We start from the raw sequence: 27,195 nt of genomic DNA, 5'->3' as shown, positions 1-27,195 counted from the left end.
AATTGTGCCACATTGGAGACTTCTTTAGGCATACATCCAATACTGCAGCAGGTGGAGCTCTAGGAACCACAGGCAGAACTTGCCTGAAGTCTCCTCCTAATATGATGACTTTACCACCAAATATGCTATTATTATTCATAATATCATGCACGGGCAGCAGCCTGTCTTTGTTCGCCCGGTTTATGATAAACTTGTTGCTGGTCAGGCAAATGGAGTGCCAGTCGGTAAACTGTGTGCGACTGTCCATACATTTTATATTCTGACAAATGCCAAAATGCTTCAGGCAGAGATATGTATCTACACGAAATATATTGTTTAATTTCATTATATTCATTTTCATTAGTTTGATTGTTGTTCATATTCATTTCCATCATTGCGCAATCATGTCCTTTATAGACATATTTGAAAAGATATTTCACACTTTTTACCGATATACACACTTCTACATTAATGTGAGCACCATATTTTCTGAGTAAATATTTATTATATGGTACTACAAACCTGCAGTCAACCTCATGGACGCCCACTCTAACAGAATCTCCATTATTTCTGCGTCTGTAAAGAGGATATCCAGAAACATTTGTTATAGTCTCCTCCTGATATGGCATAGGAAATTTCTTTTGACACTCTCCCTCTACCCTACAGATTGAATTGGGATTAAATGTACCGCAGGGTCCATGAATCATGAGTTTTTTCACTAATTCTCTCAATTCTGGATCATGTTCTGATGGTAATTCAGCTGAAACAATATTATCAATTTGTTCTTTAGTTCTAATTTTATCTTCTTCACGCAGCATGATTAGCATGTGACAATGTGGGAGACCTCTTTTCTGAAATTCAATAACATGTATCGCAGCAATAGGTACCCCAAGTACATGTCTGTCCTTTATGTCAATCATTAATTCATTGAGATGTTTGAAAACTCGTGCCAACAAATCAGGTCTGTTCTGTGTAGTTTTCAGTTACTTCTCGACATTTTGGATTGCAAGTATATGTTATAAATAAATCAGGCCTTCCATACTTGCAAACTATTGCCATTGCATCTTGATAGCATTGTTGCATATTTCGTTGGCTCCCTGTGAAGGATGATGGCAAAATGACAGGTACTCCAGGATCTTCATTTTCATTATTTCTTGCAAGGTGATCCATCAAACCTGAATACATTGCAACTCTTAGTTGTGCTTGATTTTCTGCAATGAATTTCAAACGACAACCCTCTACTTTAACATAAGCATCAACTATATATTGCTGAAATAGTTTTCCACCACTGTGTATTGGACTGAAGCCACCTCGTATAGCTAGACGATATGCATAAAATTCCTGCATAGTAACCTTGTTACGAACTCTAGTTTGCCTATTTTCTACATGAGGAATGTTTATATGCCATCCGAATTCACCATGAGGAAAGAGAAGAGGGTAAATCATTGGATCAAGATGGCAAGAGAGGTAGGATATCCTCTCCCTCTGTTGTCCTTCAGGGTACACTATAATGTCACGCTGGACAGGAGGTGCTCCATCATCACCGACAAATATTGCTGCAATTTCATCATTTGTTAGATTATTATATCTCCTCGCATCATGGCCGGCAATAAATTGCATGGTTATTTTTCTGGGAGGGATATTTTGTAATGTAGCTCTCTGTTGCTCTTCAAGTTTGACAGTTCTCATGTTTTTATATGCCCCTACATAAGGATTATCGACCATTGCTTGAGATATTTTTTCGAAAACTGAATATAAGCAATTAGAATTTTGATTAGCATTTGACCTCAGATTTAATGCTTCATTTGTTTCAATTATATAGAGCTGTCCATATTTTCTTTCTTCATTTTCATTTGGATGTAAATTTGTTGCATAATGATATATTTGTCCTTGCAATCGAAAACAATATGGACCATGTCCTGGAGGTGGCTTCACTTCAGCGCCGAAGGAAGCAAAGGTAAAGGAGGAGTTATAATTCCTAATGTTGTTTCTAAAGTTGCTTGAATCCCTGTCATTTCCTTCGAACAATTTCCTTAGAATGACTGGATATTCTTGGAGGGGCTCAAGTGATACTTTTCCATTATGACAACAATTCAGAGGCTCTCCCTGAAATCGGAGAGCCTGGCAGTGTTCACAAATAACATTCATTGGCCCAATATAGAATCTCTCAGGATTTATAAATTGGACACCATCTGCATTATTTCTCCGTATTTTATTTCTATTTCTCCTATTTTCAAGGTTCATCAGTCGTTCTTCTTCAGTCATGTTGTTTCTTCTAACTCTCATCTGTTGTCTGTTGATGCTTCGTTGCGATTGTCTTTATTCTTCATCCATTGCATCTCTTCTTGTTCGCATCTGCTCTCTTGCTTGAGTGTTATGCAGTTCTCTTTCTTCATTCATTTCATTTATTCTTGCTCGCATCTGTTCTCTTGCTTGAGTGTTATGCAGTTCTCTTTCTTCTTCATTCATTTCATTTATTCTTGCTCGCATCCATTCTCTTGCTTGAGTGTTATGCAAATCTCTTTCTTCATTCATTTGATTCATTTTTCCTTGCATTAGTTCTCTACTACGATTATTAAATGCATTTCTCTCCTCTTCGCTCATTTGATTCCTCGTTCTTCGTATTTGTTTTCTGTTTCTATTTCGTTGGGCTTGTCTTTCATCCTCTCTGAACTGCTCCCGTCTCCTTCTTTGTCGTTCCCTGGCTGCCTCTCTTCGCTGCCTTCTTCGTTCGTCCATACTGAAGGTAAACAAATAAGGAACAATTAATAACCGTCAGACTTTTTTCTCAATTCGATCGATCGACTAATTCCGATTTCGACGACTATACCTTACTTTGTAAATGCTTTAGATTAAAATTGGCTCCAATTTATGAGTAGCATACAAAGTAATTGAACTTTTTGAACAAATATTCGGAAGGTTGTTGCGGAACCCGTGTAAATTACACGAAAGAGAAGAGGGTAAATCATTGCATCAAGATGGCAAGAGAGGTAGGATATCCTCTCCCTCTGTTGTCCTTCAGGGTACACTACAATGTCACGCTGGACAGGAGGTGCTCCATCATCACCGACAAATATTGCTGCAATTTCATCATTTGTTGGATTATTATATCTCCTTGCATCAGGGCCGGCAATAAATTGCATGGTTATTTTTCTGGGAGGGATATTTTGTAATGTAGCTCTCTGTTGCTCTTCAAGTTCGACAGTTCTCATGTTTTTATATGCCCCTACATAAAGATTATTGACCATTGCTTGAGATATTTTTTCGAAAACTGAATATAAGCAATTAGAATTTTGATTAGCATTTGACCTCAGATTTAATGCTTCATTTGTTTCAATTATATAGAGCTGTCCATATTTTCTTTCTTCATTTTCATTTGATCTTCGAGACCTTCCAAAAGTTCGAGACCTTCCAGAACTTCGAGACCTTCCAGAACTTCGAGACCTACCAGACCTTCGAGAACTTAGGCACTTTCGAGAACTACGGCACTTTCGAGAATTTCGGCACCTTCGAGAGCTTCGGCACCTTCGAGAACTTCGGCACCTTCGACAACTTCGGCGACTTCGAGAACTTCGGCGCCTTCGAGAACTTCGGCCCCTTCGAGAACTTTGGCACCTTCGAGAACTTTGGCACCTTTGAGAACTTCGGCACCTTCGACAATTTCGGCACTTTCGAGAACTTCGAGAACCTCGACACCTTCGAGAACTTCGGCACGTTCGAGAACTTCGGCACCTTCGAGAACTTTGGCACCTTCGAGAACTTCGGCAGCTTCGAGAACTTCGACACCATGGAAGGTCGTTGCTTTTTATGTAAGCGTGACACACAAAATGAATAAATAACACACACGCTATCGTATTATAATAATAATAATAATAATAATAATAATAACAACAATATAGTCTACGGAACAAAAATGCCTTTTTTCAACCATTCAGTTTTGCGTGACACACAACATAAATAAATAACACACACGCTATCGTATTAATATATATAATAATAATAATAATAATAATAATAATGCCTTGCACAACCTCCTAGGTTGAAAATCCCCTCCACAGAAGAAACATTTCTTAATATGTGACTGTTGCATTCAGGGTTGGCTTTTCATCCTGTTCTACCCTTTTGGCTATTGACTTCCCAGTTGTCTCTGATTTGGTAGCTGCGGTCAGAGAAGACTGTGTATAATATGCCTCAGAGTGTAGCTGGGCCATTTTGAGTGTACGGGCCTGTTTCACAGCAGTGTTGAGGTCTAGCTCAAGGTTTTCCAGAAGTCTCTGTTAAATGACATTTGATGCCGTGGCTTTTATCAAGGCATCTTTGATAGCCAACTCTTTAACCTGTTCAGCAGTAGTAGCTTTGAAGTTGCAGTCTTGGGTCAGGCTCTTCAGTTTCTCCAAAAATTGGTCCAACATCTCACCCATCTGTTGTTTGTGAGTAGCCAAGCAATGTCTCGCTTAGACTTCATTCTTTGGCTTAACAAAGCATGCCTTCAGTATGTCTACTGCTGCCTTATAAATAGTCGCAGTCTTGATGAGCCTGAAGATGCAGCTTGACACATGCTTGAAGGAGTTTCAGCTTGTCTGGGTGTAGAGTAGGACCTATCGCATTGACAAATGCCTTGAAGTTGGAGCTCCACATGTCCCACTCATCAGTTGCTGCTAATGACTGGATCAGTGTCCCAGATGCCTGGATTCAGGAACTTATCCATCCTTGTAATGCCTTGAGGTGTTCATTTGTTTAAGCTGTAGTGGATAGACTTCTTTGATTGCATTGATATTTATTTTAAACTACTAAACTTCCACCACCATACATAACTGAAAAAAAATCATTACATAAAGCAGCATCAGCCTAAATGAAACAAAGTACATTATGACATAACATGATAGAGAGGACATAAGAATGTCTAGCTTAACAACCTTCCCCACACAACCACTTCTCAGAACACAATATTTTCACAATACACATCACTCATCTATAATTTCGCATATGACTGTTTATCAGTGTATATGAGACATGAGTCTATTATATCACATCACACATAAATATGAATTAATTATTTCGAAGGGGGGAAATCATAAACCCTTCTGATAAGCTCGCTGCGTGGGACTGACAAGCCTAGCATTCTTGCCTGAACTGGGCACCAACAGCATTGCCAAATGCATGATCTCGCACCCTTTCCATACAGAATGAGTCTAGCCTTAAGGTATGTGATACAGAACATAATTTAGAATGTGTAATTCAACATCACCTTTGTGCGTCACTTTGAACCTGATTTACAAGTGAGCCAAGGACAGCTGGAGAAGATTCGTTCATTGTGATAGTAATACTGTATATAATTTTGGATGTGATTTGTTTTTATCAGTTAATGGTACAGTTGTTCTGTGTTGCTAATTGGTCGGATTGTGTCCTTACATATGTTTATTTCATTACTATGTTGTAAATTTCCAGTATTTAATAATAGTTTTTTCAGGGCATTCTGTCAGGTGGACACTTTGTCCATATGTGGTTTATCACTCCTATGTATATTTGTTCTCTCTTTTTTTTTTAATTGTTTAGTCTAAAGGATGACATTTATTATTCCATTTCATGTTTATACCAATATGCATTTGTGAACTGTGTGATATGGTGCCCATCAGGAAGTATTTCAATTTTTTAGGTCATAGCTGTGTTTTTCTGAGTGAATTAGCAGTGCAGTTGATTTTGTTATGATTCTGTCCTTAGTTGTGTGCTTATTTCATCCTACATGGTACATTCCAGCTTTATGTTAACAGTGTATTGTGAATATTGGCATGTAGACTTTTGGTTCATCTTTTGTAGGCCACTCTCCTATTTTCTTTATGGGTTTATATTTGGAGTTGAGGGGGTTTTGTCACATAATTCTGGTCACATTTTTTGTTTTTTTGTTTTTTTAATTTCCTTCAATACCAATATTGATTTGTGAATTATGCCCATCTGGAAGTATTTTCAGGTATTTTTGGTTATGCTACTTTTAATCTTTGGGATGTGTCTTTCTTATGACTGCATTTTACTTGATTTTTTTTTTTTAGTGTAATGGTTAATGGGAGTTCCTAACCTAGTGTACCAGGTATGCTCCTTTTTATGGATTTCTTATTGCTGACACTGTATTACCCTAAAGCAGAACCCCAGACAGGGTTTGAAATGTGAGATTAAACTTCAAACAATGAGTCCAGTGTGTGCTTTCTTAAAAAAAATATATATATATATATATATGTATGTATATATATATATATATATATATATGTATATATATATATATATATATATATATATATATATATATATATATATATATAGTAAGTCCTCATACGATACATATGCATTCCTGAAAACCTCCACAAATTGATATTACCATATACTGAAAGTGGGAAGAGACTGATTGTTGTGGTAGCCGCATGCTGTGGTGGTGCTATGGTACGGTGTAAACAAAACACGAGCGGATACTGTATCAGAACTTTTCTTACCATAAATAGAATCGAAGGTAGTAATTAGCAAATACTGTAACTGTGAATTTACCGGATAAAGAATTACTGTATAAGGAGTACTCAAAGTATATATATATATATATATATATATATATATAATAATAATAATAATAATAAATAAATAAAGATAAAATAAAAATGTTCCTGGACTCCAACTCTTCATGAATGTATATATATATATATATATATTTTTTTATATATATATATATATATGTTTAGCAAAAGCCACAAGCTTATTAATAATAAAAGAATACGCAGATAAAATAACAAGCTCTCCGAAGCGTCCCATAAGATGACCCGTCCGTGTATAAAATATCCGGTTACGTTTGAGTTGTTAGCTTTGTGACCAAGACCCTGCGGGTCGAAACGTTAAGGCGTAAAATTCTCCCATTTCTCCTCATCAACTTCTTTCACCTTCAATTTTATTTGTCATAATATAGTCAATATATATATATATATATATATTTGTATATACATATATATATGTATATAGTTATATATATATATATATACACATATATAATATATATATATACAGGTAGTCGTCGACTTACGACCTATGCGACTTACGACTGATCGACTTTACGACCACGAGATGGTGCAATGATATCTAACATTTAATAGAGTAATAGAATTGCAATGTTATGCCTGGCAGTGCAGTACATTACTCCGCACGCTGCGAGACGCGAGTACGATAGTTTTTGCAGGCTGCCGGCAGCGTCAGCATCCCAGCCAGCTAAATATTCTTTCATTTTGTTTGTTTGAAGTAAAATGTTTCCTAATTTTGCATTGCATTTTGTATTTTTGTATGTTTTGCAATTAATAAAATATAACAAACTTTTTATGCCTAGGCTAGTTTGTTGTCGATAACAATATGTTCGGTACAGTACTTAAACAAAAAGAATGTGTTTAGTTGAAATGAAAAAAATCCTAATTTTGCCTTACATTTTGTATTTTTATGTTTTGCAATTAATAAAATGTAACTATTTTTTTATGCCTAGTCTGTTGTCGATGACAAAATGTTTGGCACAGCATTTTGTATTTTTATGTTTTGCAATTAATAAAATGTAACAGTAAACTTTGTTTATGCCTAGTCTGTTGTTGATAACAATATTTTCGGTACAGTACGTAAACGAAAAGAATGTGTTTCGAAATATGTTTTTCCTAATTTTGCTTTACAATGATTTTAATGTAACCAACAAAAAAGGATTTGCAGGTCAAAGATGACAGGACTTTATTCAGTATGCGTAGGCCTAGGCTACGTTTCCTAATGAAAATGATAAAAAGTTAACGTAGCTCAAAGATAATAAGATTTTATTCAGTATGATACGTTTCCTAAAGAAAGTCTGATGGTAAAATAATACAAAGGTTAACAAATACAGTATTAAATATCATAGGTCAAAGATGATAGGATTTTATTCAATATGCTTAGGCCTAGGCTACGTTTCCCAAAGAAAATCAGATGAAATTATAAAAAGGTTAAAAATACTATACAACATAGTTCAAAGATGCTAAGATTATTTCAGTATGCTAAATATACAATATATATATATATATATTATATAAAGGGTAATATATACTGTATATATATATAGACCGACTTGCGTCCAGATCGACTTACGACCTGTCTGTCGGAACCGAACTCGGTCGTAAGTCGACGACTACCTGTATATATATATATATATATATACACACACACACACACACATACAGGGATACCTCACATTGTGACACCCCAATGCACGACAATTTGCTCTTGCGACATTTGAAAATGTAGGAAATGCCCCAGAGGTACGACAAAAAAAAAAAAAGAATGAACGCACTTACAACTGTCAACCAAAAATATTTTAAAAGCCAATGCTGATCCTCTGCAGTGCCGCTGCTGGTGCAAGGCCACAGTACATACTATACATGCACCGCTCTGTCTGCCCACTTGCGCTCCACCTCGCACAGCGACAAGACGTGCTGCTCCTGCTCCACTCTGCTCAACCCACCTCTCCCTGTGTGCAACCGCCATGATATCCAAGCCACCTTCAGCACCTAAGAAGGCGCACAAGGCTCTCGATCTCCAAGCCAAGATGAAGATCATGCACTGAATGCAGCAGGGTGCCAGGATGTCTGCCGTAAGGAGCAGAAGTTGGCTTTGTCGACCATCACCACTGTATGGAGCAAGAGGGAGAAGTACGAGGCATTAAGCAAGACTGCTGTGTTTGGTGACAGGCTCAAAGTCATCAGGATGAAGGACAGCCGCATGGAGAAGATGGAGACCATGCTGAGTGCGTGGATTAAGCACAGGACTCAGTGCTGTCAGCCTCTTAGCCAGGCTCCTATTTGTGACAAGGCAATGTCACTGTAGGAGAGTTTGGCTGAAGCGGACGAGCCGCAGCCATCCACTTCCGCAGCGACACCATCAGCGCCACCTTCGCCTGCCACCACACACGCCACCACAACTACGGCCACCATCACCACCACCACCTTCAAGGCAAGCAATGGCTGGTTTACCAGATTCAAAGGGCATGCTGGTCTGCACAATGTGCACATCCAGGGTGAGGCAGCTGCTGCAAACACAGCTGCAGCCAAGGAGTATCCAGCCATGCTGCAGAAGGTGGTGCAGGAGAATAGCTATGACCCGCATCAGGTGTTCAACATCAATGAGACAGGTCTATTGGAAGCGGATGCCCAGTAAGTACGTTTAAAAGTTACAAAAAAATATGTGAAAATATAGGGTATACGTAGTGATAACGAATAATATAATGGCGGTAAATATTTTATTTCTTACAATATTTTTTCTATTAATGTTATAGGAGCTAATATATGTTTTTCCTGTTTCAGGACATTACAAGGAGGAGAAGGTTGCTCTGGGGTTTAAGGCAGCCAAGGATTGTCTCACCCTGGCCCTTGGCTGCAATGCTGCAGGGGATGTCAAACTGAAGCCCCTGCTGGTCTACCACTCGGAGAACCCCAGGGCACTGAAAGGTGTCCTGAAGTCTACCCTGCTGGTGGTTTGGCACAGCAATAGGAAGGCATGGGTGACAGGGTAGTTGTTCCATGACAACCTCATCTCTTATGTCTCGCCTTATATTGAAAGGTAAGTTTAAAAACTAGACAATTTTATAGGAAATTGTGCCAGTTAACCACCACGTGGTGGCAGTGGTGATACCACGTGGTGGTAGTGGTGAGTGGTAGCAGTGGTGATACATAGTTTGTGTGTAGTGCAGGGTAGGGAGGTCTATGCTGCATGAAGTGAAGAAGTAAAATTGAAAATTATGAGAGATGAGACAGAAGAGTAAGGTGTGAGTGAGTGAGGGCTGTGAGGTTAACTGGTTAACCACCACCGATTGGTTTGTGGTGATAGGTTTTGTAACTTTGTGATGTGTATGAAATTGTGACCTAATCTTAGACAACTTTTATATGAAAGTGTGCCAGTTAACTACACGTGGTGGCTTTGGTGATTTTTTTGTGGTGATAGGATTTTTTCCATTTGTCCACAGCTACACCAGCAGCCAGAACCTGAACAACAAGTGCCTGCTTGTGCTCGACAATGCACCTGGACAGCCCACTATGAATGACTGGTGCAACAACATCCAGGTGCTGTTCCTCCCGCCCAACACCACGTCCATCCTGCAGCCGTGTGACCAGGACCTGATAGCAAATTTCAACCTGTGGTACACCAAGCACACATTGCATGCCCTGAACGACTCCATGGATGGTAGAGGCGTGACGGTGCGGGACCACTGGAAGGCTTTTACCATCCGACAGGCCCTGGAGCACATTCGCAAGGCCTGGGAAGAGGTTTTGCCTGTCACTGCCAATGCTGTGTGGTGGAAGCTGTGGCCTGAGGTGCATGACTTCACAGGGTTTTGGTCTACGAGCGTCAGTCGTGTCACCTGAGTCTGATGACGCAGCTGTCTGCCGCAAGTGTGTGCTCCTTGCCAACCAGGCAAACCTCGTCGATGGTGGCATACGGGAGGAGGACGTCAACAAGCTGTTGCAGGCTCATTCTAAGGACCTCACAGACAAAGACCTGATTGAACTGCACAGCCAGCAGCAGCACCAGGGAGAGGAAGAGGAGACATTGTCACCAGTCATGCAGCTGAGCAACCTTGGTGACATTGTTACCAAGGCCACTGTACTGTGTGATGCAATCATGGACAACAACATCAATGCTGATTACAGCTTTCAGGCATGACAGGCTGTGAAGGCACTGTGGCTGTGTATGAAAATCTAATGAAAGAAAAGAAAAAACAGTCACAGCAATCAAAGATCACCTCCTTATTTGCGCCACAGCCGGGCAAGCTGCCACGAAGTGTTGTGGTGGACGAGCCTGTCAAGCCTGTGGAGGCTGTGGAGTTCAAGCTCTTGGAGCCACAAGTTATCTTAGAAGACATGGATGAAGAAAAGGTGGATGATGTTGGAGGATGACTAAAATTTTCTGTTTTTTCCAAGTGCACATTGTTTATTTGTTAATAAAAGTTCCTGTTAGTCTAAAACCATTCATTATTAATTCATGGCACCTTCTACATTCTGAGTACTTATACATAAATATATGTGCTATAAAGTAGGTAAAACAATTGTTGGGTGTATGTGAAAGCCCCAGGAGGCAAAAATTGAGGAAGGGGTTGACAGGGTCCATGAACACAACCCCCTATTTACATGTAAAACCCACCTCAATATGCTAATTTTTGCATTGCGACCAGTCAGCTGGGAACACAACTTGGTCGTATAGTGAGGTATTCCTGTATATATATATATATATATATAAACCGAAAGCTTTTTCCACTTATAAGGGAGGTAGCCAAGTCAAAGGCATGTACCTACTCTCACCCATTCCAATCTCCTTCACCACCCACTCCTCCCTCTCATCTTAGCTCCTCTTGGATTATGGGTAATCCCTGTATCCTGCCCACAGCCCTGGGTCAGAAGGAATGCAGCAAATGACAGTGCATCCACAACAAGGTCACTTTACTTAATTAGCAATCCCCCCCAATTCAGTAAGTCTTCTTTATCGAGGACTTCCATACCTCTCATGATTCTATAGGTCAACAAGTCTCCTCTTTTCTTTGTTCAAGGATCAGTAACTAGTTTTGACAATCTCTCATTGTATGAAAGTTTGGGAGCCATCTTTGTAGTTGTTTTTTTAATTCTTTCAATTTTCCTTATATTCTTTTTGGTACTAGGTGACCATAGTGTCACTGCATACCCCAGTCTTGGCCTTATCAATGTGACTAGTAGTTTCTTTACCATTTCTTCATCCAAAATAAGAATGCCACCTTTATTGATCTCAGCAAGTTGTAGGTTTCTCTAACATTTTTGTTTATTTGTTTATCAGGGGACATGTTGTTTGTGATGATTACTCTCAGGTCTTTTTAAAATCCCACTTTACTTCCATTTCACTGATTTTATATTGTCCTGATATCCTATTTTTACTTTTTCCAAATTCCACTATACAGTACTACATTTCTTAATGTATAGTCTGACACCATTCCCAAAATTTGTTCAGATCTCTCTGCAGCGACTCAGTCTTTTTCAGTACTCACTTTTCTCAACAACTCTGTGTCACTAATAAAGAAACTCCTATAACTGTTCACACCCTCGTCCATGTCATTCACATAAATAGCAAACATTATTAGAGCCATTACTGATCCCTGTGGAACTCCACCAGTCACCCCTTCCCAAGTAGAACTTTTGTCTCTGAGCACTACAGAAGTCCCTCAATTAACACAGATTCAAATAACACGGATTCAATCATACACGGATTTTATTTCAAAACCATCTCAAGTGTAGAGAACGGTTTTAAAATTCACGCCGAGTCGGGCATGCATATGCACACGCGGCAACATCGCAAACATTTGTGTTGACTGCTTTCTATTTTACCATATACAGTCGATCCTCAGATAACGCGGTCATTATGTACTGGGAACTGCTCAAACAAGGGTGTGGGGCGAGGGGATAGCCGTGGGTGGCTCCCTGCGGTCACATGTCAACCTCCGGGTACTGATGTAGGAGGGAGGGCGGGGGGGGTACCCAACAAGCTTTAGCTTGTCGCTTCCACCACCCGCGCCGTGCTATCGTGAACTTTTACCGCCCAAACCTGTTGAGGGCAGGGTTGCCGTTTTGTAGAATTTTGTACCAAAACATAGAAAAAAAGTGGCATGTGGCAACTGCACGAGGACACAAGGAAATTTTTTCTACATATCAATAGGCTGTTCAAAATATTTAAAAGCTCAAGCTGTTACTTAAAAAACACTTAACTAGTTGTCAAATAATAAATGGTACATCAAAATATGACTTTCATTGGTAATTATGTTAATTATAATATATTGTACCCCAAAAGATACATTTTTATGGTGTAGAAAAAAATTCTATGCTCAAGTTTCAGCGCTCTTTTTGCGATAATATAAAAAAAAAAAATATATATTTTACTGAATATGTTAGGGCATGGGGTTCTTATATACTGTACATTCAAGGATAAAAAAAAACTAGAACCAACATTTTGTCAAAGTTTGACAAGTACCAGTATATTTTGCTATGAAAGTCTGCACACGCCCGAGAAAAATGTATGCCCCGGTATGGCAACACTCCCATTCTACATGGCAGCGTAGAAAACACGGCATCCCTGGTTGAGGGGCTTTGCTTCCACCACTCGCACTGCATTATCGGAATTTTACAGCGTTAACGTGTTTAGTGTTTCTTGAAATTTTTACCGTGAGCATCACTATATTGGCACATTCTAAGATGTTGTCACATACGTATTTTTTTTTTTTTTTTTTTTTTTTTTTTTAATGCTTAGTAGCCCATGAGTGTTGAATTCTAAGAGTTGTTTGAGTGTATATTTCATAGAATTCGAGTGATGGTGGTGGCCAGCGACACAAACAGACATCAGGACAAGCCAGCTAACGGGACGAGGGAGGGAAGACTGTGGCAGGGGAGGTGGCAGGGGTGTAGGGGTGTAGTTGATCAACTCGCAGTGCCTCTCGGGTGCAGACTACAGTATATTTACATTGTTTTGTATATTACATAGGATACATAATAAATATTATATTTGTACAATTGTATTTGCATTATTCTTTTTAAAAATTAATTTGTATGATGTTTTAAATGAACTTGTACAGTGGATATTAGCTGTGAGGTAGTGTTCTGAAGCTTAGGTCTACATTACCATCCTGCAAGCTGCAAAAACTACCTGGGATACAGTATATACCGGTATTTGATATGGAATGTCAGAATATGCGGATTTGGTCATACAAGGTAATTTCAGGAACCTAACCCCTGCATTATTTGAGGGACTCCTGTACTTTCATTTTTCTTCCATGCAAGAAATCCTCCGTCCATTCCAGTAATTTACCTTGTACCTGTGCTATGGTTTTCAGTTTTCTTAATAGTTTTCTATGTGGCACCTTATCAGAAGCTTTTTGTAAATCTAGGAAAGCACATTCAGCCCATCCATCCCTTTCCTGTATTATATCTAATAGTCTTGAATAGAAACAGATCAGATTTGTGGCACATGATCTTCCCTGTCTAAATGCAAACTGTCTCGGGTTTAGTATGTTGTTCTCCAGATGCTTTGTACATCTAATTTTGATAACTTTTTCACAAATTTTGTCTATATTATTTGTAAGGGAGACCAGTCTGTAATTTATTGAGTCTTCCTTATTTCCTCCTTCATATATTAGTACAATGATGGCCTTTTTCTAGTCTTCTGGTATTTTTCCTTTTTTAAATGAGTATCTTATATGTTTTGCCCACCAGTTCTTCTTTACACTCCTTTAGTATCCAGTTTACAATTGCATCCGGGCCGTGCAATTTCCTGACATCAAGGTTTGTAATTTGGTGCATTATTTCTGCTCGTGTTGCTATTATTTCCCCCATTGGGGGTATCTCACTTCTTGCTCTTCATCCCAGTGCCATACATTTTCTTTAGTGAAAACGGACTTGAAATGTTTACTCATGACCTCAGTCATATCTATATCTTCTATGTATTTCATGTTCCCTTGGTGTAGTTTCTCTATTTCTTGCATGTTTTTCATTTTGCCGTTCACATATCTGTAGAATAGTTTTCGTTGATCCTTACATTTTCTTTTATGTCTTTTTCATAATTTCTTTTTTCTTCCCTGCATATCTTTACATATTCCTGTCATTAATATATATTTGCCACTTTCTAGGATTTTTCCATCTTTTCCAAGCTTTTATCTCTTCTTTCACCTCGGTGCACCTTCTGTTAAACCAGCACTTAATATACACCTTTTCCTGTTTTTGTCTTGGTACATATTTATCCAATCCCTGAATTATATATTTCCATCAGAATCTTTCATTTTTCTTCCACTCGTGTTTCTTCATTGTAGAATTTTTCTCAACTTGCTTCTTGAATTTTTTTTATAAGTGTCCCAAAGTCCATTTTACTATATAACAGCCTCTCTTTTCTGCATTTCTCATTTCTTTCTATATATATTTCCTCCTTTAGTTCTAGCTTAATATGCAGTCACTCATCCCAATTGGTGTAGTGTATTCAATTTTATCTATAATTTCAGGTTCTGACATAAAGAATAAATCTAATCTCGATGGGTCTTCATTATTTCTATATCTGGTGTTTTCCTTTACCCAATTTGTCATTGATGTTCCATAGCCATGTCAAGTGATACATTTCCCTGTAATTCCTTTCCACCTTTCAATGTCATCTCCTAACAAATTTCTTTGCAGTTAAAATCTCCCATAGGTACCATGTTTCCTCCATCTTTCAGCACCCCATTTAATGAAAGTTTTGTATATTCTAACATTTTAGAGTAATCTCTCTCCAGGAATCCCTTTTTGGGGGCACAAATCACCACAAACACTTTTTTTTGTCATCATCTTCAATTCTTATCATTATCATTTCTACACTGTTCCCTCCATTTGTAACTTTCATCACATTTAAATTTTTCTTAGCCAAGAACATGACTCCACCCTGTTTTTCCTTGCTATTTCTAAACCAGTGATTATAATCCATTTCCAACACTGGTGATAATGGATCCCTTAGTTTTGTCTCTACAATTTCCGTTACATCTGGCTTTGCTTCTGACAAGTAATCATTAAGCTCATTTGATCCTAAAATTAATCCACTTATATTAGTATAAGCCACTTTAATTTTTCTGCACTCTCCATCTTATTCTTTGATCCTTTCATTTTCTTTTCTTGAACATACCATTTTCTCAGTCTCATATCTAACTCTTCAAAAGAACTTCTTATTCTGTCTCCATTCTTTTTTCATTTTTTCTTTAGCTTCACTTTTGAATGTCTTCTCTCTTTCTCTTTCCTCAAGGTTCATATCTCTTTTTATCCATATATCTTTATAGTGTTCAATATATGGTAGTAATGTCTCCCGCTACGACCCAAAATACACCGTCAAGACTGTTAAACATCCTGACAGCGTGATGGTGTGGGGCGCCTTCACTGGAAATAATGGTAGAGCTGGCTTGTATTTCCTCCCCAAGAACGTCACAATGAAGTCTGCTAACTACATCGAGGTTTTGCGAAACCACATGCTGATTCTGGCGGATCCATGACTGCAACTTTTTTGGTAAATAAAACCATGTACTTTTGTGTTTAGTTATCCAAAATCTTAGTGTACCATTTTTTTTGCGGCGACGGTATACTAACAACTATTCTTGCTATTATCTCTTCTGCTGCCCTTTGTGACCTTAATTTAATCGTTAGGGGTCTATTTCCTTCTACATATTTTCCCATTCTATGAACTTCCTATATTTCCTTTTCTAATTCTTGCTCTTCATCTTGTACTAACAAAACATGCCTTGCTAATTCTTTCTCTTCTGTGTCTCTCATGAATATAACTGGGTTCTTTTTTTTCTTTTAAACCAAAACTACCATACACTTCTTTTTGCCTACTGTATCTCTCACCAAATTTTCCTTTTCCTTGATTACCTGAATGACTATTTCCTTAGCATTCTCTGCATTTGTTGCTGAACAATTTCCTTAAAAGATACCTTGATATTATTGAGGTCTTTTTCCATTTCTTCCTGAGCTACTGTATCTTTTCCTTGTCTATACTTCCAATTTTCGTGGTCTTCATTTGTTCATTCACCACTTTTATGGTCATACTATTTGCAACATCTTTGCTTTTCAAATTCTAATTTTCACATTGTACCTCAACCAATTCTATTTTTTAGGGCACTCACTTTTAGGGTGGCCAGACGTCCTCCTTTAGCCCGGACAGTCCTCCTTTTGAGTACTTTGTCCTCCATCCGGTGCAACCTCACGCCGGACGTGCATTTGTCCTCCTTTCTTGGGGTGTGATAAGAATAAATGAATAAACAAACAAATAAATAAAAAATCAATAGAGAATAAATAAATAGATAAATAATCCTAGGCATACAATGATGCTGTACAATTAAATTATGTGGGAGTACCCATGCCAAGGTCAATGTCAGAACTTGGCAGCCAAAGTAGACAGGAACTGCACAGGACCAATGTTGTGAATGTGTGATTGCATGATTCACATCTCATGCATTGGGCTGCAGTCCTGAGGTGGCCACGGTGCAGTGTGGTTTGGCAATTAATTATGAGGTTAAGGAGTCTGAAAATGCCGAAAAGAAAGATTTGTTTAACCCTGACTAGGCCAGAGTTTGGCAATTAAGGTGGGAATACAACTAGGTTTTGTTTGTGTTGTAACTTAGTAAGAAATACAGGTATTTGTTTTTTTGTTGGTTTCATTTGAAGTGAAAAATATGATTCACTTTCAATTTTTTATTATATATATATATTACCATATATTATAATCATCGATATGCAGTGTCCTCCTTTTTGGAAATTTGGAAATGGCCACCCTACTCACTTCCCAATTTGTTTCAGCATTTGCTTTCCTTAATTCACTAATCTCTTGATACATTATATCTTGTTCAATGACCCCTGAGACTAAATCTTGCCTAAATAAAAAAAATTTGCCTTTCTTCATTGTTTTCTAATAATCTCAGGCCTATTGAGGTCTCTAAGCTCATGTTTACCTTTCATTTCGCTGCTCTGCCACCAGAGGTCTCATCTAGCCTGCTTTCATTTCCTCCCATTCTTTCAATACTTACTATTTTCACTGTATTAATCTTCCCATTCAACATAACCTAAGTATCCTGTTATTGTAGCACTGTTGAGAGGTCTCGTTTTTAATGTAGTCCCCAGGAGTACCACTTGTTTACACGTTGACAGGCAGATGACAATACTATATGTATGTTACAAATGATTACTGGTACAAAGGAAGAGCATGCTGACAGGAGACCTTTTGGTCCATAACTAGGTTGGATATAAAAAAAATTATAATTGAATGAACAAATAGATAATATAAATAATGATAAATAGTAAACAAGCAGATTAATAATAATTTGTATAAAAACATGAATAATAATGAATGAATAAAAAAATAGATGAACCACAGAAGTGGTCTGAAAAGTGGCTAGTAAAATTTAACCCAAGTAAATATAAGGTTATGCACATAGGTAAAAATAACAATAGTACAATTACAACTTATTTGGAAATTCATTAACAAAAGTGGATAGTGAAAAGGATCGTGGCGTAATTATCAGTAATGATCTCAAATCATCTGAGCAGTGTATTTTGGCCTCAGAGAAGGCAAATAATATTCTAGTACTGATTGCACTATCTTTTGATTTTAGAAGTCCATCTGTCATTAACAAGCTACAGAAATCATTAGTTCATCCATATTTGGAATATACTGTGTCTATATGGTCACTGACTCTCATTAAAAACATTGACAGATTGGAAAAAATAAAATGGGAAGCCACAAAACTAATTTCTAAATATCAGAAATAAATCATACAAAAAATGACTAAAACATGGACGACACTGCACTTGTAGCAGTATCAAAGGAGGGATTAAGGAAGTTAGTGATGGAGCTTGGGATAGTGTGCGAAAGGAGGAAGTTGAAGGTAAATGTGGGTAAAAGTAAGGTGATGAGATGTACAAGGGGAGAGGATGGCAGCAAATTGGAAGTGAGTATTAAGGGAGAGAGCCTGGAGGAAGTGGATAGCTTTAGATACTTGGGGGCATATGTGGCGGGAAAGGGAGTAGAAGTGGAGGTCAAATGTAGATTGAGAGAAGCAAGTAAATACCTTGGAAGTTTGAAAATGTAATGAGAAATAGACATTTGGGAATGGATGCTAAGAGAAGATTGAATGAAGGAGTGATTGTACCGACAGCACTGTATGGGGTAGGAACCCCCATACATTGCTGAGAAGTATGATAGGGATTACTAAGCTGGATAGAGTGAGGAACACGGAGGTGAGGAGGAGAGTGGGGGTGGAAAAGGAGTTGGGAGGTAGGTTTGATGAAAGAGTATTGGGATGGTTTGGGCATGGAAAGAATGAGTGAAAAAAGAAGAGGAGGGGGAGACTGAGGATGAGATGTATGGATGGGGTAAAAGGGGCATTGAGAAAGAAGTTATCTGTTGAGGAAGGAAGGGAGAAGACAGAAGATAGGGTTGAGTGGAGAATGTTATATTTACCTAGTTGCATTATACAGGAAGGGGAGCTATGCTCATAGTGACCTGACTTTGTATCTCGCAACATTAGTTTGTTCTTAAATTCGTGTATGGTGCTTGCCAACACTATTGTTTTGTTCAATTTGTTCCAGACATCCACCACTCTGTGTGGAAAACTGTTGTGTATGGATGATGCTGTAATGCATGAAAGGGAGTGGGTGAGGGATGGAGGGGTTAGGGAATGGTTATGTGTGAATGATATCTTGACACAGCTTGAAGGGATATCTCTCTGTCTTTTCTTTTTCTGCATGAGGGTCAGAGAGGGGAGTCACCAAGTAATTGAAATGGCCTTGCTGTGGATGTGCTCTGTCCTGCTGCATTGCATATGACCCAGGGCAATGGATGAGATGCAGGGATAGCCTGTCATCCAGGAGGAGCCAAGAAAAGAGGGAGGGAGGGGTGGTGAATGGGAGTGGAGTATGTGGGGATGAAATGGATGGGAGTGAAATTATGCCATTTGACTTTGGCTACCTCCCTTGTAAAGGAGAAGAAGTCCTCGGTGAATGTATGTATTATAGTTTATATTATCATACTTTGGGTGCTAAAAATTAGATCTCTATATATTTGTACAAGATGCTGTAATAGAAATATACAGGTACTCCTTGTTTAACAAGCTATTCGGTTAGCGACGACGCGGAGTTACGACGGGCTTTATGACAGACGTTTAACGTAAATCTCCCGAAGTTACGACGTCGTTTACGATAATTAAGTTGGCTGAGGCAAATTTGTATGATGTTATAATTGAACTTGTACGGTGGATATTAGCTGTGAGGTAAAGTGTTCTGAAGCTTAGGTCTACATTACCATCCTGCAAGCTGCAAAAACTACCTGGGGTACAGTACTGTATATACCGGTAGTGGTAAATTTTTAGTTTCGACCATGGGCACAATATAGCAATAGAAAATTAATTATTAATTTTGTAAATTATAATGTATCAAAGTAATATGCAATTTTGTGGGCGGAAAAAAAGGTGCTAAAACAAATTTCGAAAGTAACGAAGTCACGTCGGACGAATGGTACACCATATTTGTTATGATAGATGCCGATGTCGAAGAAATAAAAGGATGATGAATTCGTCTAACCTAAACTGAACTAACCTGACCTGTGTTTGATAAATCATTACCTGCAAATTAAATGTCATCCGGCTCGTCCTCGTTGTCGTCGTCGTGAGAGACGTTGGCAGACGACAAGATGGTGTCCCGAGCCTATGCTACCGACTTCGCTCATTAGCATATTTTCTTGTAGCATGGTATTTTTTAATTTCATTTCCGCCCACAAAATTGCATATTACGTTGATAATATTTTTAATTTACAACATTAATAATTAATTTTCTATTGCTATATTGCGCCCATGGTCGAAACTAAAAAGATACCCCGGTATTCAATATGGAATGTCAGCATACGCGGATTTGGTCATATACGGTAATTTCAGGAACCTAACCACCGTAAATAAACAGTAAATAAAGCTTTAATGTACTGTATAAAAGAGGGAAAATACATGAAAATAAAGATACATGTATTGCTGGACATTGTACATACAGTACATTTACGTATATGTATACACTTTCGCTTAACGACCAATTCGGTTAACGACGGCGCGCTGGTTCCAATTGTCGTCGTTAAACGAGGAGTGGTTGTAGAATGAAAGATATAAAAAAGTAAAGCTCCCCAAAGAAAAATCAAGTCTTGGCTACAGCCATATGTCTACATATGTTTACAAATCACAACTGTTCATGTAGTGTATGTATAACAAACATCTTTGGTACACAGTACAGTATTTTCTTTTTCCCATTACAGACACCTTACAGTTCTGGCGGATGTCAAATGGGAGGAAATAGTCAACCAACTGAGGGGATGCCCCTGCAGCTCCCATTCTCACCAGGAGGAACCATGAACAGCCTTGTTTTTGCCCGGGATGTTCGGTAAATTTCAGTTTAAATTTATAGTGACACCTTTCCCTAGCTCATTTTTCCATAGTTTTGTTACATTTTGTAAATAAAGCTATCATCAGATTGTGTTTCACATAAATCCATTCATAGATCTGTAATGTGAGGAGGCTTTCTGCCTTTTCCAATATATATGGTGCTTTGATGTACTCATTGCTCTTCCCATTTTTAATTGAACATTTATTCCTTCCCACATATCATTGAAACTAAAACTTAGAATCGCATTTTTGTAAGTTAATGGTCATTTTATAGGTTTGTTAAAAACCATTTTGATTCTAAATGGATATTTGTTTCCCATTTGTGTGAGGGAGCAATCATATTTATCTTACCAGTCCAGAATGTGTATATACTGGAATTGCAAATTGATGTTCAAGGAGACTGAAAAGTGAATGACCTTCTGACTGTATCTAGTACAAGTGCAAGGCTGAAGCAATTCCTGTGAAAATTAGAATGAGATACCCTGTATAGTCACCCCTTCTTTCCCTTGTCTTCTCTTCACTCCTGACAACCTCCCAACTACACTTTCAAACTCACACTCGCCCCTCCCTCTCAGCTTAGTTTCACCTAATGCTAGCACATCCATCTTTCTTTTCACAAACATACTGCCTATCTCTTCTCTTTTACTCTCATCTATACCACATCCACACACATTAAAAGACATAAAACTTAGGGTACTGGTTGGAAAACTCCTAGACTCTCTTATACCTTTACTTTTTTTAGGAATGTCCACTTTGGGGCTACAGGGAGAAGGATGCCTAGTCCTAATCCCCATCCCATTTTTGTTGGCTCTTATGACTCGAGTGGGAAGACATGTACCAAGACAAAATGGGCCAGGCCACAGATGTTCAAAATGCCCTTGATGCAAACATTACACAGACAACACAAAACACCTCATATGCCCCACAAACAATCCCCCGACAGCAACACAATATCTTTTCTCTTGTGACTTATGGTCCTGCACAGAGGCTATTGCTGGTTTCCTGAAAGCCACAGGATCATCTGCAAAAGAGACCAGGGGTAATGGGTTAACTGATTCCTCAGCTCTATTACGCCACCTTCTGACTATGATTAAAGTGGGACATGGTCACTTTTTCCTGGAGAGCAGAGATATTTCAGGGAGCCAATAATGTCTGGTTCCTTGGTAAGCAGTAAGTTCAATGTCACTGGGGGTATCATCTCCTCTTACTCAGGTCATCTTTAACCAACTGAGTTATTGTGTTTTTCCTTGCAATCATAAACAATATATTTTCCCTGGAATCTTCATTACTACATACTTCCCATTCCTTCCAATTGACGTTTGCAATCAGTTCCTAGCAAGGGACTTTAATGAGGGAAGATATATTTGACATTTCCTGGTAATCAACTTCATTCCAAGCAGTTGTCTTCAGGGATAGGGGGGGGGGAGACATGTGCTACAGTGAGTCCTCCTTATATGGTAATTCTTTATCCAGTAAATTCACAGTTAAAGTATTTGGTAATTACTACGGTATCCGCTCGTGTTTTGTTTACACCGTATCATAGTGACACCACGCCGTGCGGCCGCCACAACAACCAGTCTCTTCCCGTGTTTTCCTTTGAACACAAGTTAAATCCTTATGGTGTGTTTTTTGTGGGAGATAAGCCAGTTGCTGTTTGATGACGCCACTGCACTTGTAGTAGGATCAGAGGAGGGATTGAGGAAGTTAGTGACAGAGTTTGGGAAGGTGTGTGAAAGAAGGAAGTTGAAGAAAAATGTGGGTAAAAGTAAGGTGATGAGATGTACAAGGGGAGAAAGTGGCATCAGACTGGAAGTGAGTATTAAGGGGGTACGCAACACCTGGGGGGGTGAATTTGGTCAAGATATGGCATTTTTCAAAACTGTGTTCAAAATGTTCGTATACCACTTAGAAATAAATCCCGACAAATAATTTTCCAGCCGCGCGCAATTTAAAGGTCCTGGGTGAGGTTTAAAGGGACAGATTTAAAGGTGCAACCCACACTAGAGGGAGGCGTGCCACTTAGGACCTTCAGGCGCAGCGAATAACGTTGAAATTTGATTGAATTTACACTCGCCCAGTGTATCAACGGCCAATACGATTGTGGAAGGGAAGGGAGGAAGGTGGAGGGAGAATATTTCGCCAACTTTGTGCGAAACTAAGCGTTAGTTCCCGGCTAGCTCTGAAAAGGGAAGTACGCATGTCTCATGAGCTCTCATTGTAATCTATTACTTTAGCTAGTACATATTACTCTTTAGTACAGTCATCATGGGTAGCAAAAAGAACAAAAGAACATCACAATGACAAAAAACAGCAGTTAAAGATGGCAAGCAGTCAAAGACGACTAAAGATCTCACCACCTCTCACTCCACCACCACCCTCACCTGCACCTCTGTGACGGTGACAGAGGTAAAGGACAACATTAGACTAAACAATTCAAAGAGGAAGATTAAATCCAAAGGAGAAAGCAAGAGGAAAAAGATCAAGGCTATACAGGAAGAAGAAAGAAGAAGGGACATCATATGATGCTGGAGGGGGTGCCCTACCAACATAGATTGGCGAGGGGAATCTGATGAGGAAAGAGAAGGCGCCCACTGCTGGAAAATAAACCTCTTTCCAATTATTTAGATACCCTGAAGACCCCCAGCAGAGAGGTTTCATATGAACAAACCGCCAAAGGTGCAAAAAAGCAAATTATATGATGTTGTCGTCTGTGCGTCGTCACTACTGTGACATACTTATACTTTAGGTTTTCAGTATTTAAAGTACTTATAATTAAAATATGTTGATAATTTTTACTGTACTTATTATATAATAAGAATTAAGCCATGAAAAAATCAGTCAAATTGGTGAAACTATAAGCAAGTTACAGATATATTCATATTTCAAGTTGCCATATCTCCATTCGATATTTTTCTACTTTTTTTAATCATAAAAAATCTAATATACATCAGATTTAGATAAAACTTACAGGGAATATTACTTTTAGTAACTGCTAGGGCCGACCGTTCGAATATTTTGAATAGGATGAAAGAGTTCGGAGTAATAATGGAAACAAGAGCAAACAAATTGTATTTTTCACGATTTTTGCCAGACATTAAAATTGAAATGCCTGTATGCAAAAGTATAAAGGAAATTGTTCAATTACTTAATGACCGGCCCTAGGTGTGCCTACTGACTAATCATAGCCAAAATATAAAACAAATTGGTCCACGTATTATGGTGCTGTGCACTTTTAAATGTTGCTACTGGTATACGTACATGTGTACATGTGTACATACATCATTCTGCTTCACCTAAAATGTAGGCAATATGGATACCTATTTACCTGAGAAGTTTCAGCTCTTTACTCTAAATATTTTAGAAAATGACCTCCAGGTGTCGCGTACCACCTTAAGGGGGTACGCGACACCTAGGGGTCATTTTCTAAAGTATTTAGAGTAAAGGGCTGAAACTTCTCAGGTAAATAGGTATCCATGTTGTCTACATTTTAGGTAAAACAGAATGAAGTATGTACACATGTACATATACCAGTAGCGACATTTAAAAGTGCACAGCACCATAATACGTGGACCAATTTGTTTTATATTTTGGCTATGATTAGTCAGTAGGCACACCTAGGGCCGGTCATTGAGTAATTGAACAATTTCCTTTATACTTTTGCATACAGGCATTTCAATTTTAATGTCCGGCAAAAATCGTGAAAAATAAAAAAAATTTGGTCTTGTTTCCATTATTACTCCGAACTCTTTCATCCTATTCAAAATATTCGAACGATCGGCCCTAGCAGTTACTAAAAGTAATATTCCCTGTAAGTTTCATCTAAATCTGATGTAATTTAGATTTTTTATGATTAAAAAAAAAGTAAAAAAATATCGAACGGAGATATGGCAACTTGAAATATAAATATATCTGTACCTTGCTTATAGTTTCACCAATTTGACTGATTTTTTCATGGCTTAATTCTTATTATATAATGAGTAAGTACAGTAAAAATCATCAACATATTTTAATTATAAGTACTTTAAATACTGAAAAACTAAAGTATAAGTACAGTAGACCCTCGTTTTACGCGGATTTTTTATGCGCGGTTTTGAATTTACGCGGATTTCTGTGGCCAAGCTGCGTCCATTCTTTTACAGGCTTTTCAGCGGATGAGCAAGTGGAAGATCAGGTGAAGAAGACTGTAGCCTTAGCAAAGGAAGTTGGCGGTGAAGGATTTGCAGATATGGAGGAAGAAGAGGTTCGGGAACTGGTTCGTGGCCATGCAGTTGAGCTGTCTGAGGAGGAACTGGTGGAACTCGTCCAGTCGGCCAGTGAGGAGGAGGAGGAGGAGAAGGGCAATGTTGAAGAAGAAAGCCAGCCACAGGAAGGATTAACTTTGGACTCATTGGCAGCCTTGATACGACAGGCCTCCGCTCTCAAGGCTGCCATTTATGAGACTGACACATCCATGGTGAGGGCAATTGCGGCGCAGAATGGCATCGACAGTGTTATGGCGCCCTACAAAGCCGTTTTGCAGGACATGAAAAAGTGCCGAGTACAATTGCCCATCACCATGTTTTTACAGAAACGTGGTGGTCCAGCTAATTCTGATGCCGAGTCCGACTAGACTGCTACCTAGACTACTACCCCTTCTACATATATTCATTTCATGCACTGTTTTTTCTTGTTCTTTTGTTTGTATTGTATTGTTTTCCTATTTTTCTATTGTATTATTTTGTTCAATATGGCAATTCATTGTGGAAATAAAATTATTAGGGTTCTAATGATTGTTTTGGTATATCTCCTTCAGTGGCGAAATTTTACGCGGATTTTCGTTTTACGCGGGGGTTCCCGGTCCCTAACCCCCGCGTAAAACGAGGGTCTACTGTATATCACAGTAGTGACGATGCACAGACGACACCATCATATAATTTGCTATTTTGCACCTTTGGCGGTTTCTTCATATGAAACCTCACTGCTGGGGGTCTTCAGGGTATCTAAATCATTGGAAAGAGGTTTATTTTCCAGCAGTGGGCGCCTTCTCTTTCCTCATCAGATTCCCCTCACCAATCTATGTTGGTAGGGCACCCCCTCCAGCATCATATGATGTCCCTTCTTCTCTCTTCTTCCTGTATAGCCTTGATCTTTTTCCTCTTGCTTTCTTCTTTGGATTTAATCTTCCTCTTTGAATTGTTTAGTCTAATGTTGTCCTTTACCTCTGTCACTGTCACAGAGGTGCAGGTGATGGTGGTGGTGGAGTGAGAGGTGGTGAGGTCTTGGCTAGTCGTCTTTGACTGCTTGCCATCTTTAACTGCTGTTTTTTGTCATTGTGGATGTTCTTTTGTTCTTTTTGCTACCCATGATGACTGTACTAAAGAGTAATATGTACTAGCTAAAGTAATAGATTGCAATGAGAGCTCATGAGACATGCGCAATTACCCTTTTAGAGCTAGCCGGTAACTGACGCTTAGCTTCGCTCAAAGTTGGCAAAACTTCTCCCTCCACCTTCCTCCCTTCCCCTCCACCATCGTCCTGGCCGTTGAAGCACTGGGCGAGCGTAAATTCAATCAAATTTCAACGTTATTCGATGCGCCTGAAGGTCCTAAGTGGCACGCCTCCATCTAGTGTGGGTTGCGCCTTTAACTCTGCCCCTTTAAACCTCACCCAAGACCTTTAAATTGCACGCGGCTGGAAAATTATTTCTCGGGATTTATTTCTAAATGGTATACGAACATTTTGAACACAGTTTTGAAAAATGCCATATCTTGACCAAATTCACCCCCCCCCCCCAGGTGTCGCGTACCCCCTTAAGGAAGAGAGACTGGAGGAAGTGGATATTTTTAGATACTTGGGTGCGAATATGCTGGGAGAGGGAGAAGTGGAGGTAGAAGTAGAATGTAGATTGAGAGAAGCAAGTGAATACCTTGGTGTATTAAGAAATGTAATGAGAAATAGACATTTGGAAATAGATGCTAAGAGGAGATTGTATGAAGGAGTGATTGTGCCAACAGCACTGTATGGGACAGAAACATGGAACATAAGAGAGGAGTTTGAATGTGTTTGAGATGAGATGCCTGAGAAGTATGATAGTTATAGTTTTCCTCTCTGCCTTTTTTAAAGTCCTCTATCACAGTTTTCATATATGCTATAAAGAGCAGAGGGGATAACACACTTCCTTGTTTAACCCCTGTTTCCACATAGAACCACTTTTCTAACCCTTTGATGATCTAACATTACATACAAAGGGGTAATAAAAACTTTTAATGACT

General features: G+C 38.7%; 1 protein-coding gene across 5 annotated transcripts in view; it reads left to right on the top strand.

Moving 5' to 3' along the window:
- Positions 1-27,195, top strand: part of LOC143038873 (uncharacterized) — a 113,702-nt gene that overhangs the window by 51,639 nt on the left and 34,868 nt on the right. For all 5 annotated transcript variants that reach the window (XM_076208535.1, XM_076208532.1, XM_076208534.1 and 2 more), the window contains one exon: positions 20,818-20,942. In XM_076208535.1, the coding sequence (XP_076064650.1) occupies positions 20,845-20,942 (98 nt within the window). In that variant the 5' untranslated portion in view covers positions 20,818-20,844. The remainder of the gene's footprint in view (positions 1-20,817; positions 20,943-27,195) is intronic.

This window comes from Oratosquilla oratoria, chromosome 25, assembly GCF_046742065.1.
Source record: "Oratosquilla oratoria isolate Oo_2021 chromosome 25, ASM4674206v1, whole genome shotgun sequence".
In the NCBI taxonomy this organism is placed as follows: Eukaryota; Metazoa; Arthropoda; class Malacostraca; order Stomatopoda; family Squillidae; genus Oratosquilla; species Oratosquilla oratoria.
Note: the sequence above shows the minus strand (reverse complement) of the source record. Positions and strands in the feature narration are given on the sequence as shown.